At 42.5% G+C, this 15,043-nt stretch overlaps 1 protein-coding gene across 2 annotated transcripts in view; it reads left to right on the top strand.

The window, feature by feature from the left end:
* ATRN (attractin) overlaps nucleotides 1-15,043 on the top strand; it is a 194,611-nt gene that overhangs the window by 79,534 nt on the left and 100,034 nt on the right. For both annotated transcript variants that reach the window (XM_068402627.1, XM_068402628.1), the window contains exons 11-17: nucleotides 1,740-1,824; nucleotides 3,375-3,595; nucleotides 4,762-4,883; nucleotides 5,403-5,541; nucleotides 6,981-7,162; nucleotides 11,004-11,220; nucleotides 12,736-12,921. In XM_068402627.1, the coding sequence (XP_068258728.1) occupies nucleotides 1,740-1,824; nucleotides 3,375-3,595; nucleotides 4,762-4,883; nucleotides 5,403-5,541; nucleotides 6,981-7,162; nucleotides 11,004-11,220; nucleotides 12,736-12,921 (1,152 nt within the window). The remainder of the gene's footprint in view (nucleotides 1-1,739; nucleotides 1,825-3,374; nucleotides 3,596-4,761; nucleotides 4,884-5,402; nucleotides 5,542-6,980; nucleotides 7,163-11,003; nucleotides 11,221-12,735; nucleotides 12,922-15,043) is intronic.

Genomic DNA, 15,043 nt, shown 5'->3' with positions numbered 1-15,043 from the left:
TCTTCAGTTAAAGATGGAAAAGAAGCTTAGAAAGCAAAACATTCCAGGCCTTCTATTAATCTAGAAAAATATGTTTCTTGGCCTCACATAACTCACGACTTGCTGGGTAAAAAATGGCAAATTACTCTCCAATTTTGCTGAAGTCTCCTGCTAAAAATTTGAACCATGCGTGCTTGTCTCAAGAGCGATGCTGGGATAGGTTAAATTCTTTGAAAATTGAGCAAATGACGTTTAAAAATAAACTTCAAAATCAAGATTTGTCAAAGTATTAAATCTAACCAACTGGGTCCTATGTCTTTTATTTATCAACACTCTTCAATAAAAGTTTCTGCTGGAGCAGAGGTTAGGATCAGTTGTTTTACCCAACAATTCTCCAATTAAATTTGGTAAAGAATTAATAAGGTGGTTTTTCTTTTTCCTCTCAGTTTATTTACATGCTAGTTTGGGTTTGTGGCCTTTTTTTTCATTCTCAGTCCATGGCACAACAGTTTTATCTTGTATTAAAGAATCTGCAAGTATTTGAGGGCTCTGTAGGTCTTTACAGCAGATTGACTTTTCTGTCTTAATTGCATAAATTGCATCCAACTGCCTCCGGGACATTAGCCCCAAGGTGATCGCATTCACTTTGAGGAGTTGGTGGAGTCACCATCTCTGGAGGTGTTTAAGAAAAGACTGGACATGGCACTTAGTGCCATGGTCTAGTTGCCATGGTGGTGTCAGGGCAATGGTTGGACTCGATGATCCCAGAGGGCTCTTCCAACCTGATTGATTCTGGGATTCTGTGATTCTGTTTAAGCGATATGAATTGGACTGACTTTTCCTGCTTTTGTTCCTTTGATTGCTCAGTGGGTCATATGTTTCTTAGATTTTTTTTTTCATGCTGCCTAAAGGAAGAAATTACCTGAGAAACCGAGTAAAAAATGAAGCAGAACTTATAAATGTTATGCTAATAGAAAAAGATGGAATAATCTCACATTATATTAAAAGAGAAAAACAACCACAAATCCTTAAGCTATGATGAGTGAAAAATACTTTTAAAAACATGGATATCTACCCTCTAGGAACATAATTGCAATGAAAAAAAAAAAAAAAAGAAAAAAAGATAAGTCTCTGTTCTCAGTGATACTGGTTTGAGGCAAAACTGCAAATAATTCGCACATAAACAGATAAAAACTGAACTTGTTATGCAGTGAAAAAAACCACTAGTAAAGGAGAAACAGCAACTCAAGCCACTGCCATTTAATTACACATGACTGCCAAAAAGCTGATAACCCCTTCGACACAATGCCTGGCAACTTTCCTTTTTCATGAACTGTTTCAATGGTGGAGCAGAGCCTTTACATCCTTCCTTTCCTTTCTCGTCATACCGTGGCAGCTGGGGTGAAGACTAAGTCTTCTGTCTTGCACAAGAAGATAACACAGCGCTTTTGTAAACTGTCCTGATTCACTCAAGATTTGCATTTTCATAGAATCACAGCATGGTTTGGGTTGGAAGGGACCTTAAAGACCATCTAGTTCCAACGCCCTGCCATGGGCAGGGACACCTTCCACCAGACCATCATCCAATCTGGCCACATCCAATCTTAGCCATCTAGAGCCAAAAATTTTGGTGGTGGGTGGAGTGGTCTCTCCATAGTTATTAAAGTACTTGGGGATCTCTCAGGAAGAAATGTGCTATGTAAGTTGAGTCATTAATTGTACTGAGGAACTTTTCTGAAATGAGCTTTCCTTGATCCTAGCTTGCGATCAGTGGTCTGTTCTTCCTCGCCCTGGTCTCCATCACGACGTGAACAGGTTTGGACATTCTGCCGTGCTCTACAACAGGTAAGGCTACAAACAAACTGGGGGGGGCGATGTTGGCATTTTTCATACCCTAATGGCCTTCTACACCTCTGTGTATCAGTGCACGTGTGTGTTGATACATGTAGATCAGTAACACTGAGACCAGGGTTGAGGATCTGTTGCAAACCTCTCGAAGTTCTCAGATCTTCACTCTTGTCATGTCTTCAGTATCTACCTCTTCCTGTCAGCCCTTCTTCACTGGACTAAACTGTCTCAGCTCATTTAGGTCTTTCAAAAATTTTATTTTTTCATATTTCTATTCTTTTTTCTCATTTATATATATCTTTCTATTTCTTATTTAGCTGCACTGACAACTTTTGTATCCAAATCATACTTTCCCTCATGGTTTCTAAATGTGTCCGTGTTTCAGTTTGCATAGCTTATGCTGTGTGGCTCTTCTTTACCATTCACGTGATGTACAGTATTTAGGTGAAATCATAGGTGGGTTTTCTGCTGTTAAGCATTATATCGCTGTAAAAATATCCGTGCTCTCAGGTGAGCATCTGTTATTGTATTTGAGTCTGCAGAACTGCGTTCGAGAAGTGATATTTCTTAGGAGTCTTTTGTTCTGGTTCCTTTATCCTTTGAGGATACTTTCTGTAAATCAGTAACATTATTTAAAGCTCAGTTTAAGCCAGGCAGATAACTGTCACTGCCTTGAAAAGGCAGGTGTGCTTCTAGATACTTTTTTGTCTCTAAAATCTCCCTCACTATCTGTTTCAGTGTATACTGAATACCTGCTATGCGTTGGCTCCCATGAAGGACAATTAAGCCTAGACTTTAGTTCTTTCCTAAATTAGGATGAAAATCATATTAAAAATACTTCTTATTCAACCAAAACTTTTATTCAGTTGCATTGACTCTTCTTCACTGTCTTATTAAATGTACCTTTACAAACATGGTTGCACAGGGTTTTTTGGGTAACTAATGAAATTTGATGTTTTGCCTGAAGCAGTTGTGATACTAAAGGTTTATAAAAAACACCTTTTTTTTTTTACCCCCCTCAAAATATTATTTTGTTTCGGGTTTTTTTTTTAGTTGACACAATGACTCTCTGCTCAGTTGCTAACAGCCATGAAAACAACTGTGGGTTTTTCACAGCGGTGTGGGAAGATGTGACAACACTGAATTGTCTTGTCATAACATCTGAACACCAGTTTAATGGTGTGATACCATGTCCCAAATTTTTAGCCTTCCTTCCTCTCTTGCCACTCTTCTTTACGGGAGGATCCCACATTTCTGCAGCATTTCACGTGTAGTCACATGGATCAGAATTTTGGCTGAAGGGGAAGGTCGGTCCATGACCTTGGAATGGTTTGACTCCATCTCAACACCCACGTGTTGAGACGCTCTGGCTTCTCTGAAACAGTGACTGACCTTTTCTTTAGTGCCTTCGTTAACCGAGAGCTATTTATTTGGATTTATACGTGCTGGAATGTAATAAAACACCTTGCTCACACCTTGACTTGCAGTGGTGCGTGGTCTATAAACACAGGCACAAATATTTCTCTGTTTGGTTACATTTTGTCTAGCACCATGTATGTATTTGGAGGCTTCAACAGCCTCCTCCTGAGTGACATACTGAAGTACACACCCGAGAGATGTGAAGCTTTTGACAACGAGACGGCCTGCTTGCGAGCAGGCCCTGGCGTCAGGTGCGTGTGGGCTGCCAGCCCTCCTCGCTGCGTCCCCTGGGAAATGGCGACGGTAGAGCAGCAGCAAAAGGTCTTTGAAGACTGTCCTCCCAAGCCAGGTATGTGTCACGTTCTTTCCGTTTCCCTTTCCAAAGGGCGTGTAGGGTCTTTTTGTTTTCCAAATTCTGCCTTGCGCTAGTTGTATGCCATTGTCAGATCAAGTTTAAGATGGAGGGCCTGTAGTTCTGCTTCCATATGTGCCCTGGGAGACCTTCCTCTGACCAAGTGTCTGCAGCGGCTTGGAGATGTTTCCACCTCTCCTTCCCCCTGAAGCTGCTTGCTCATTAGATTTTTTTCCTACTGTACTGCTTGTATGTACTTTCCTATCCCAAACAGACATCACCAGTCAGGAATCAGGCCTGGACCATTGCTCTGTAGATGTTTGCTCCAAGAACTGACCTTGTGAGAGCCAGCAATTCGTTGATGAGCACCACAGGGCAAGGGACGGGGATCTGGGCCCTGTGGTGTTATCCTGTGCTCTTCAAGAGAGACAGCAGGAAGAGTGTCATCTTAAAACACTTTATTTCGCCCTTCTACAGCATTATATGGATAGGGGCTTATAAAAAGAACGTTTATTTTAAGGTCTGATTCCTGTGTTCTCACTTATGATAATTTTTAAGCAACTTTTCAGCGCTTTATCCCGATGCATTCGTTGCTCTGAATTGAATTATACGAACCTTGATTCTGTAATAGATGGCAGCCTTTAATTATTTAAAAGAAATTGATGTAAAGGGACATTGCTTTGATGGGCTCTCAATGTACAATAAATTTTCGCAAAACACAGGCGATAAGCAATTGGAAAAATGAAGTGGAAAGTTCAAGCTTTGCATGAAAATGCCTCGTGTAATTGAAGGCCGGGCTTGCAGCAAAATGGGCCTGCGGTGGGAGATGTTCAGTGTCCTTGTGGAATGTCCTCTGGCAGCATTTGCACGGGCGTTGACTGAACGTGCATGCCCAGTCTTAGTTCATGTGCCTCCATGTCTTGGTACATTTTCTGGTGGTGTGTTTAACGGCTCCTTGGGCACTAAAAAATAATTGATGCAGCAAATGAATGCCGTTTTCTGTCAGTTCAATCACATGAAAGTATCTGATTTACTAAGTAGTCAATAATGGAAAATCTACAGGCACTACTATTTGGTTATATCTTTTGCTATATATAATCAAGTTCTTAGAGCTCTGTCAGGAAATGCCTGTTTTTGGTCATGCAGGTTTTTTTCTTTAATAGTTGTAGACAATGAAAAATGTGATCAGATTACAGACTGCTATAGCTGTACAGCAAATACAAACAACTGTCAATGGTGCACTGACCAGTGTATCTCAATGCATAACAACTGCACAGAGGACCAGGTAAAGTCTCTCTAATACTTCTGTAGTTTGAATTTAGCCTTTGAAATATCAAATATCCAGATGCCTTCATCTGTCAATATTCTGACCCCTGTTGTTTCGTTATTTCCAGTGCATGTCTAGCTCTAAACTGCTGACATGCTTGAATTTTTTAAGTTGGTCCAAGGGCTTTTCATGGGACTTGCCACTTAGGTTAGGAGGATGGCTGTGGGCAGGGGAAGAGGTGAAGGTTTCCCGATGGTGTGATTGTTCAGTAAGGCACGTAGCCATTTGGGTTGCTAGCAATAGAGCCTTCCCCTAGAAAAAAACCCAAACCCTTTTGTAAAAGCTCTAGTAAGGAAAATGTGTCAGATGGTGGCTTGGGGGAATATTGCACAGTACAGGCTACGTCCAGTGTCACAGCTTTTGAATATTTAGGTTGCTTTGTAGGTCTGAGCTGTGAAGTTTAGGGTGGTGGTCATGGCTGTTATAAACCGACATTGGTTGGATGGGAAAAAACCTCATCTGTGCTATTTATTTTAGGTTCCTATTACTTTATATGACAATTGTCCTAAGGATAACCCTGCCTATTACTGTAACAAAAAGACAAGTTGTAAAAGCTGTGCCATGGATCAAAACTGTCAGTGGGAACCTAGAAATCAGGAGTGCATCGCTTTACCAGGTAGGTATTGCTTGTATTTGTTTAAGAAAAAAAAACCCAAATTCACCCAGTCCAAAAGTTATGGGGGGGTTGGTTTGGTTTGTTTTGGTTTTTTACCCTCAAATCTGTAATCTTTTAGTGGAGTAAATGATGTTGTTTAATCATACCAGCTTTGGTATGAAACTTTATTTCTAGTAAATTCAGAAAGTCTGATGGAATATTTTTCAGTCCCAATTGTCCAAAGAGGAGTATGATCATTTGTATAATTATTAGGCTGTATTTCATCTCTCTCTTTCCATTTGATAAAAGCAGTACTGTTGATATAATAGGCTTCTGCAAGATATTAGATTCAATAAGGCATGCTATTTAATTTTAGAAACTAGAATATGCAAAAGCGTAATTGCACATACTGGACAAATTAGGCAAATAACACCTGAAGTGTATAAGGAAAATTCTCTTATTAGAGTGTTTCCAGTGGGAGCTCATAGGAGTTGATTATTAGTCCTCCTGTAGTAACATTTTTTTTTCCCCAGTGGCTGGGAGAAAAATACAGCATCTTTAGTGGTTAACATTTGCAGTTCATAAAATAAAGAGAAAGGGAAAAAACCAACATAGACAGGACCTTTTACTGGGCATGGAAGCCTTCCCCTAGTAACTCTGATAGGTCTGGACGTGTCCATGTCTGAAATTTGCTGGTCTGGAAGAGTGAAAAAATGAAGAGACTTTGGAGAAGAGCTATTAGAGCAAGAAAAACATCTTTTAATGAGATAGATAAAGATCTTGGTCTGTTTGATTTGTTGTAGAAAAGGGGGTGACTTGATCATATGTGTAAAAAGCCCACCTGAAAAATTGCCACTTGAGAGCTTCTCAATCTGTTGGATAAATCTAAACCAAGACGTTGCAACCAGACATCAGCTCTGCAGAAATTCACGCTGAAAATGTCCATCAGGTTTTTGTGTAAGGGTAATTATGAGCGAGGGAAACAATTAACCACAAAGTAGAAAGAGTTCTTCAGTAGTGGGCATGGCTGTGCTCAAGATGAAACAGGGATTAATCCTGCAAGTTCGGTGCTGTGGACAAGATTAGCACAACCACCCTCTTCTGTCGAAGGGGATCCTAGCAACTGTGGTTGAAGAAGTGGCTTTAAGCCATCATCAAAATACTCATTTGCTTCCCTTTGCTCTTTCTTCTACAATGATTTTACTGTTTGACGTTGTAGTAAGTGCTTTTACTACCTGCTGCAGATAACTAAGTGCTGACATCGCACTTCAGCTCCCCTAAACAGCTTTCCTTTTCCTCTGGTACTATTATACAAAGATACTTCTGAGCATGCTGATAAGTCATGCTGGTTTGGGATGGGGCTGTAGGGTTTAATTTGGTTTATTTTGGCTCTTTCACTACTTTAAACGTTGTGAAGGTCGCTCACATCTCTGGATTTATTTCTTTTTTTTTCCCCCCAGAGAATATCTGCGGAACAAGCTGGCATTTGGTTGGCAACTCCTGCTTGAAAATTACAAACGCGAAGGAGAACTATGATCATGCCAAACTGTCCTGCAGATCCAACGGTGCTTTGCTGGCTTCCCTCACGACCCAGAAAAAGGTAGAATTTGTTCTAAAGGAGCTGCAAAAGATGCAGTCTTCGGTGAGTGCTTCTCTTTTATGTCCCCTGAGTAATTAAGCCCTGACTGTGGAAAAGTCCTTGCTGTGGTATTGTCTGTTCTGTGCAGAACAGACATGCCTCTTAACTGAAAAGGACTGATTTTTCTTTTGAAATTCAACATACCCTATGGGTGCTTTTGAACTGAAATTGTAGAGAATGTAAATGGGAAAGATAAACATAAACACACACGGTGCCTCAAAGGTATCGCTTTCTGTAATGAAATCACACACGCATTTCTCTTGTGGGATACATGACTGCGGCAGGAGTCCTCTCGTGACTTGTACACAATATTTTATAAATAAAGGTCTCGTAGGGGCACCGGAGGTGCTTAATGTAAAGCATTTAAAGTTATTTATTCCACTCAGAAAAGCAGCTGTTTAAAACGTCGGCTTCTTACTCCATAGAGCTGCTTGGCTTATTTGGAGTTATTTATGTTTGATTTAGTGGCAGAGCTGGTGAGAAGTCAATTGGAATCTGTCCTTCTTCATGCCCCAATAAAATAAATACATTTTTTTTTCCCAGTCCCTGGCACAAGTGTGGAGGTATTCAGAGCAGGTTGTGTAGGTGGTGCTAAAGCCCTAACAAAGAATGACTCTGTACAGCTTTGCTGAAATCCTGGTTTGGGCTGCAGAGGTGCTGTGGCTTGACAGCACATGAGAGTAACTTCTCTTGGGTCCCAGAGGCCACTGTGGGCAGGGCTGGCGGTTGGGAAGAGTTTTATGTAGGAAAAATAGGGGAAAAGGACCTGGGCGTAGGGGAAAGGGACCTGGGGGCCCTAGTGGACAGCAGGATGACGATGAGCCAGCAGTGTGCCCTTGTGGCCAAGAAGACCAATGGCATCCTGGGGTGTATTGGAAGGGGTGTGGTTAGTAGGTCAAGAGAGGTTCTCCTCCCCCTCTACTCTGCCCTGCTGAGGCCACATCTGGAATATTGTGTCCAGTTCTGGGCCCCTCAGTTCAAGAAGGACAGGGAACTGCTAGAGAGAGTCCAGCGCAGAGCCACGAAGATGATTAAGGGAGTGGAACATCTCCCTTCTGAGGAGAGGCTGAGGGAGCTGGGTCTCTTTAGCTTAGAGAAGAGGAGACTGAGGGGTGACCTCATTAATGTTTATAAATATGTAAAGGGCAAGTGTCATGAGGATGGAGCCAGGCTCTTCTCAGTGACATCCATTGACAGGACAAGGCGCAATGGGTGCAAGCTGGAACACAGAAGGTTCCACATAAATATGAGGAAAAACCTCTTTCCAGTGAGGGTAACTGAGCACTGGAACAGGCTTCCCAGAGAGGTTGTGGAGTCTCCTTCTCTGGAGAAATTCAAAACCCGCCTGGACGCGTTCCTGTGTGACATGATCTAGGTAATCCTGCTCCGGCAGGGGATTGGACTAGATGATCTTTCGAGGTCCCTTCCAATCCCTAACATTCTGTGATTCTGTGAAAAATGAGACTGGAGACAGTAGGATTGCTACTTTTCAGAGGAGAATGTACTTCAGTACTAAAGAGAAATATTCCCCTGTTGAAACGAGAACATTTCCTGCTTTGATTCCCTTTGTAATTTTTAAGTGGCATTTCAAAAATTACGGGGTCTCAGAGGGGATTCAGTTTAGCCAAGATGAGGTAAGGTGCAATTCAGATGAGACTGATTGTTAAGTCTTTTGTAAAGAGAGGAAGCCAAGCCCGGGATACTGTAAAAGTACGTGGTTTGAACAACTCCAGGTGGTTCTGGATATCGTGGTAGTTTAGTGTAAATTCCTAAAGACACATGGCAACCCTTCCCTCATAGTGCTTGAACCCTTACACTGGGGTGAAAAAAATTGTTAATTTGTGGGTTGTTTTTTTTTTCATTATCATTTAGAAAGCGAGCCTTAGAAATCTAAAGAAACTATTGGCCCTTTTTAGTGGATAGTAGTATTGACTGCTTGTAACGTGGAAAAATGCCTTTGCTAAAAAGCCATCGTGTATCTGGTGCTTGAATTTTTGCTGCTGTGCTGGGGAGGCTGTATTTTGCAGTTACTCCTTTTTTAAGTCAGCTGTGTGTAGATGTTTTGTAATAATAAGAAAACATGGTGGTGTTGGCACATAGTGCTGTGTAACCCTGTTGCTGTTAGAAGTTGCAGCTCTAAGGTTTAAGAGTGCATAAAATCAGTTTGAAGTAGGTGATGGTTATATATAGCAGTAAGGGAGGACATATGGTCTAAAGCCTTCCTAGGACAGCTGTGCCACCAAAGTGTTTTGGTGGAGAAAAGATTTTAACAGTAAAATAACATATCCTACCAATACAGTTAAAATGCCTCTCCCCAAAATAAAAGTGGGCCAAAAAATAAATTGCCAGGAGGAATAGTTGTGTTAAGGATTCTTCATGTTGAGAATTTTATTGCCAGCAACACTAACTTAGATTTAACCTACTGTCTCTGCACCCCTCTGTATATACACACTCTTGAAGAGCAGAGCTCTTCTAGCCAGACTGTAGAGTAGGTAGAGTGTTAGGTTAACGGTTGGGCTTGATGATCTTAAAGGTCACACAGAATCAATCAGGTTGGAAGAGACCTCTGGGATCATCGAGTCCAACCATTGTCCTGACACCACCATGGCAACTAGACCAGGGCACTAAGTCCAGTCTTTTCTTAAACACCTCCAGAGATGGTGACTCCACCACCTCCCTGGGCAGCCCCTTCCAATGTCTAATGACCCTTGCTGAGAAGAAATGCTTCCTAATGTCCAACCTGAACCTCCCCTGATGAAGCTTGAGGCTGTGTCCTCTTGTCCTATCGCTACTTGCCTGGGAGAAGAGGCCGACTCCCACTGCGCTACAACCTCCCTTCAGGTAGTTGTAGACTGCACTAAGGTCACCTCTGAGCCTCCTCTTCTCCAGGCTAAACACCCCCAGCTCCCTCAGCCGTTCCTCGGAGGTCAGACCCTCCACACCCTTCACCAGCTTGGTCGCCCTCCTCTGGACTCGCTCCAACACCTCAACATCTTTCTTGAAGTGCGGGGCCCAGAACTGGTCTTTGCCAACCAAAATGATTCTATGATTTAAATTGTATAGGGGACGGCTGGTTTTCTTCCTCATGTCAAACTGTAGCTCCAGAATTTTTTTTCCTGTGTCTAGCCATTTAGAGAAGTCACAAATATATAAAGAGCAACTTGTTCCTCTCCTGGTTTAGATAACTACAAATGCCGTTTTGTCCACATTTAGCCTGTGCCCGGGGCTAAACAATAAACAGTTTTTGTCTCACCCAATGTCCCTTCACCAAATGAGGAAGGGAATTGGGAAAAGGAGGGACGACCTGTAGGTTGAAGTTGAACAGATTTAGTGAAATGAAGAAATCAATATAAATGACAACACAAAACTATACTTATCTGCAGAGCACTGGCAATTTGCTCCAGGAATCACAAGGAGGAAGAGGGAGAAGGAAGGAGAGGCAAAGAGAGCAAGAAGAGTCCCCCCTTTTCCTAGCAAACCCTCTCTTTCATAGTGAACTTGATGTCAATGATACAGAATACACCTGTGGGCCAGCCTGGGTCAGCTGCCCTGCATTTAACCGCCAAGGGCCTTGATCACCATGGCTGGCCCCAAACTGAAACCAAATCCCAATGAAACCAGGACATGTTTAAAAAAAAAAAGTATTGGTGCTTCCTGCAGGATTTCTCTATCTCCGTGGCATTTAATTGTGATAGCACTGAGAAACAAATATTTCCCTTATTACATCTTTGCAACACGTAACCTGGCAAAGTTGTTATGAGCACTACATGGTGATGTGTATTTTCTTTTAATACCTGAGGTAATAAAACTGGCTATTAAATCTACCATTTCCCTCTGTTTCTAGCCCAAAACTTTGACTCCGTGGGTTGGACTGAGGAAAATCAACATCTCGTATTGGTGCTGGGAAGACATGTCTCCCTTCACCAACACCCTGCTCCAGTGGCTCCCCGACGAACCGAGCGATGCTGGATTTTGTGGTTATTTAGCCGAGCCTTTCCAGCAGGGACTGAAGGCAGCGACGTGTATCAACGAAGTCAACGGCAGTGTCTGCGAAAGGCCAGGTAACGGTAGCTGACTTGTGTCTCTCATGGGGAGCGGGTGGACTAATAAATATTTATATTTCCTAGAGAGTAAAGAGGATCATCATGACATTTAAAACTAGCTGCATCATGACTTTGCCGAAGAAAAATAGTTCTGAAAAAGTGTCTTGTGGAGGTATTTCATACAGGAATCGGAGATTTTAAAAATAGCTCTACATTTACGCTGTTAACTGTAAAAATGTTTGAAGTACATTGTAGTTTAATTATTTTTCTCTAAATTGCATACCTGAATGTGACATTTAGGTTAATTATGGTATGGAGCAATCTCCTGTTTAAAAAAAAATAAATTAAATAAAAGCTACTTTCCAACTGAACTCCCCTTTCTCCCCTCCTCTGCTCCGTAGCCAGAGGAGGATTTTATCAAAGTTTGAAATTAATTGGGCAAGACACTTTGGAGATAGGAGAACTTTGAAAAAGAAGCTGTGGGCTTTTGGGAAAACTCTTCTACCTTTGTTGGAGCTGCATGTCTTTTCAAATGGCTTGGTCTGTTAACTCTCCATTATAGCTGATTATTTCTGAATACCAATTATTGACTCTTTAAGTTTTAAGAACGTTGGCCGATTACATAAAATTTCTAAGTAAGCCTCACCACTTTGAATCATTCTTTGAGGAAGTGCAGGATGCAGATCACAAACGTGGAACCTGAACTCAAAATTTTGTATATTTTAACTTGCAGCACTTTGAATTGGTTTAACCTTTAACTTGTTTTTTATGGTCGGAGAATAGTTACTTGAAATAGATGATAAAGCACTGGGGCACACCAGAAATCCTGAGTTAGTTGTGCTTTCAATACTCATTTCATGTGTGGAACTGATTGAACAACTTAAAATACATCCCCCACATAAAACATGAGGTTTCTTCCCAACACTTCGGTTGGGAGAATAGCTAAGGAACACATCAACAGACCTGCAGAAAGATAAAGGCCACATTCACAGAATCACAGAATCAACCAGGCTGGAAAAGCCCTCTGGGATCATCAAGTCCGACCATTGCCCTGACACCACCATGGCAACTAGACCATGGCACTAAGTGCCATGTCCAGTCTTTTCTTAAACCCCTCCAGAGATGGTGACTCCACCACCTCCCGGGGCCGCCCATTCCAATGTCTAATGACCCTTGCTGAGAAGAAATGCTTCCTGATGTCCAACCTGAACCTCCCCCATAACCCCATTCATAACCCCATTTAAATTATTTTTAAGGTGGATACCTTAAAAAGCATTAACACTCATTGAGGATACATAATAAGAGAAATGATTTTACAGTACTTACTGCATTCCTCATGTTCACCGTGGTATCACGTATCTCCAGCTCCATCCAGCAACACCACACCCCAAACGAAGTGTTTCAAGTCTGTGAGATCGAACTGGTTTTCAACCTGAATAATAGACAGGGCTTTTTATCTTCTGCCTTTCTATCTCGGGGCTCATTACCTGTTTCTTTCGTGAGGAAAGCTGACTCTTGTCCTCCCGCCCACAGCGAATCACAGCGCCAAGCAGTGCCGCACGCCCTGCGCCCTGCGGACCATGTGTGGGGAGTGCACGAGCGGCAGCTCCGAGTGCATGTGGTGCAGCAACATGAAGCAGTGCGTGGACTCCAACGCTTACGTGGCCTCTTTCCCCTACGGGCAGTGCATGGAGTGGTACACCATGAGCAGTTGTCCGCGTGAGTAATTGCTTCTGCGTCTTGACGGGTGGGCTGGAGTCTTGTGTTTGGGGACGTTCTCTAGCAAAAGCCATCAAACTCTGCACATCGGTCATGCTCTCCAGGGGATTTTAAAAAAAAAAAAGAAGTGCCTGACCCCAGGAGCTTGCTGTGTGCAGCTCTGTCCTGCGTCATGTCAATCAATCAATCAATCAATCAGGTTGGAAGAGACCTCTGGGATCATCAAGTCCAACCATTGCCCTGACACCACCATGTCAACTAGACCATGGCACTGAGTGCCATGTCCAGTCTTTTCTTAAACCCCTCCAGAGATGGTGACTCCACCACCTCCCTGGGCAGCCCCTTCCAATGGCTAATGACCCTTTATGAGAAGAAATGCTTCCTAATGTCCAACCTGAACCTCCCCTGGCGAAGCTTGAGGCTGTGTCCTCTTGTCCTATCGCTAGTTGCCTAGGAGAAGAGGCCGACTCCTACTCCGCCACAACCTCCCTTCAGGTAGTTATAGACTGCACTAAGGTCACCTCTGGGCCTCCTCTTCTCCAGGCTAAACAACCCCAGCTCCCTCAGCTGTTCCTCGTAGGTCAGACCCTCCAGACCCTTCCCCAGCTTGGTTGCCCTCCTCTGGACTCGCTCCAACACCTCAACATCTTCCTTGAAGTGCGGGGCCCAGAACTGGACACAGTACTCAAGGTGCGGCCTCACCAGTGCCGAGTAGAGAGGGACGATCACTTCCCTAGACCGGCTGGCTACACTATTCCTAATAGAGGCCAGGATGCCATTGGCCTTCTTGGCCACCTGGGCACACTGCTGGCTCATGTTCAGCCGGCTGTCGATCAGCACCCCCAGGTCTCTTTCCACCGGGCCGCTTTCTAACCACTCTTCCCTCAGCCTGTAGCGCTGCGTGGGGTTGTTGTGGCCCAAGTGTAAGACCCGGCACTTGTTCTTGTTGAACCTCATGCCGTTGGTCTCAGCGAAGCGTTAAACAGAATTAGGTCCTGGTTACGGGAACTATCAATTAAACTAAATGGCAGATAGTGAAGGCTTTCAAGTGAGATGATGAAATCTCCACTTTTTTTTCAGACAGAGAAGTACTTGTTTCATTATTTGAGTTCCTGCCCTTCAGATTAATTGTTACATAATTTCATGTGATTAATTTCATGTGATTAACTTCTGCTTGTGTCTCTTCTGTATCTCTTTTATTCATTTATGGAGCCATGTAATTTAATATTAGATTATCTTTTTTCAAATTCAAATTAGGGTTTACACGAGTGTTTTGTTCTGAAGTCTTCATCTTCTCTATGTATAGCCCACAGTAGGAATTTCTGACTTACTTTAAATAAATGATTTTGTTATGTAGATATGAGCAAAGAGCAAAAGATTTATGGTGCTTTGGAATATTGCTTTTTGTTTTCAAACTGGGATGAAATAGTCTAGAAATTCAAAAAGTGTTCAAATGGTTTTAGAAATTATTTTTATTTCTGTTGAATTCTTTAGGAGCTGAGTGTGGGCAGGGCCGTCAGGAAAGCCAGAGCTCTCAGGGTAGCAGAAGGAGAGAAGTACATCTGTTCCACAGGAGGGAAGTTGGGCAGTTTAAGTTGCTGCAGTTGCACCAGGAACTTTTGGAAGCTGATGAGAATAAGCCTGGGTAGCTCTGAGTGTTGCAAAATAAGAGATGGAGAAAATTAGTTTTAGGTAACTTTCAAACATGAGAGTGTGAACTTCCCGTGTTGCCGGAGGTCAAAAGTTGGAGGAAGCATCAGGCAGGAGATGAGTAAGCTGAAATAATGGAAAACAATGTTTTTCTACTACTTTTTTAAGTCAAATATTGTCAATTTAAATTTCAAGATAGAAAGTCTGCTCATCTTAGAACACCAAGAAGCTACAAAATATTTTTTAAGATGGTATTTGGAAAGGAATAGAAAAACTTTCCTAAATATAAAGAGTTTGTTTGAAATACAATCCCATTGGAGAAAGGAACAGTTAAAGGATGGCGATGGCTTTTCCCTGATTTAGTTGATTGCTGGGCCCGGGGGATCTGCATGTGGCACTCTGAGCATCCTAAGAAGACAAATTCCATTCTCTATTTGTATTCTGGGCTTTTTGGCTCAGATAAATACTCGAA

Source organism: Nyctibius grandis, chromosome 6 (assembly GCF_013368605.1).
Source record: "Nyctibius grandis isolate bNycGra1 chromosome 6, bNycGra1.pri, whole genome shotgun sequence".
NCBI classification, from domain to species: domain Eukaryota; kingdom Metazoa; phylum Chordata; class Aves; order Nyctibiiformes; family Nyctibiidae; genus Nyctibius; species Nyctibius grandis.
This window is presented reverse-complemented; position numbering and strand designations above follow the sequence as displayed.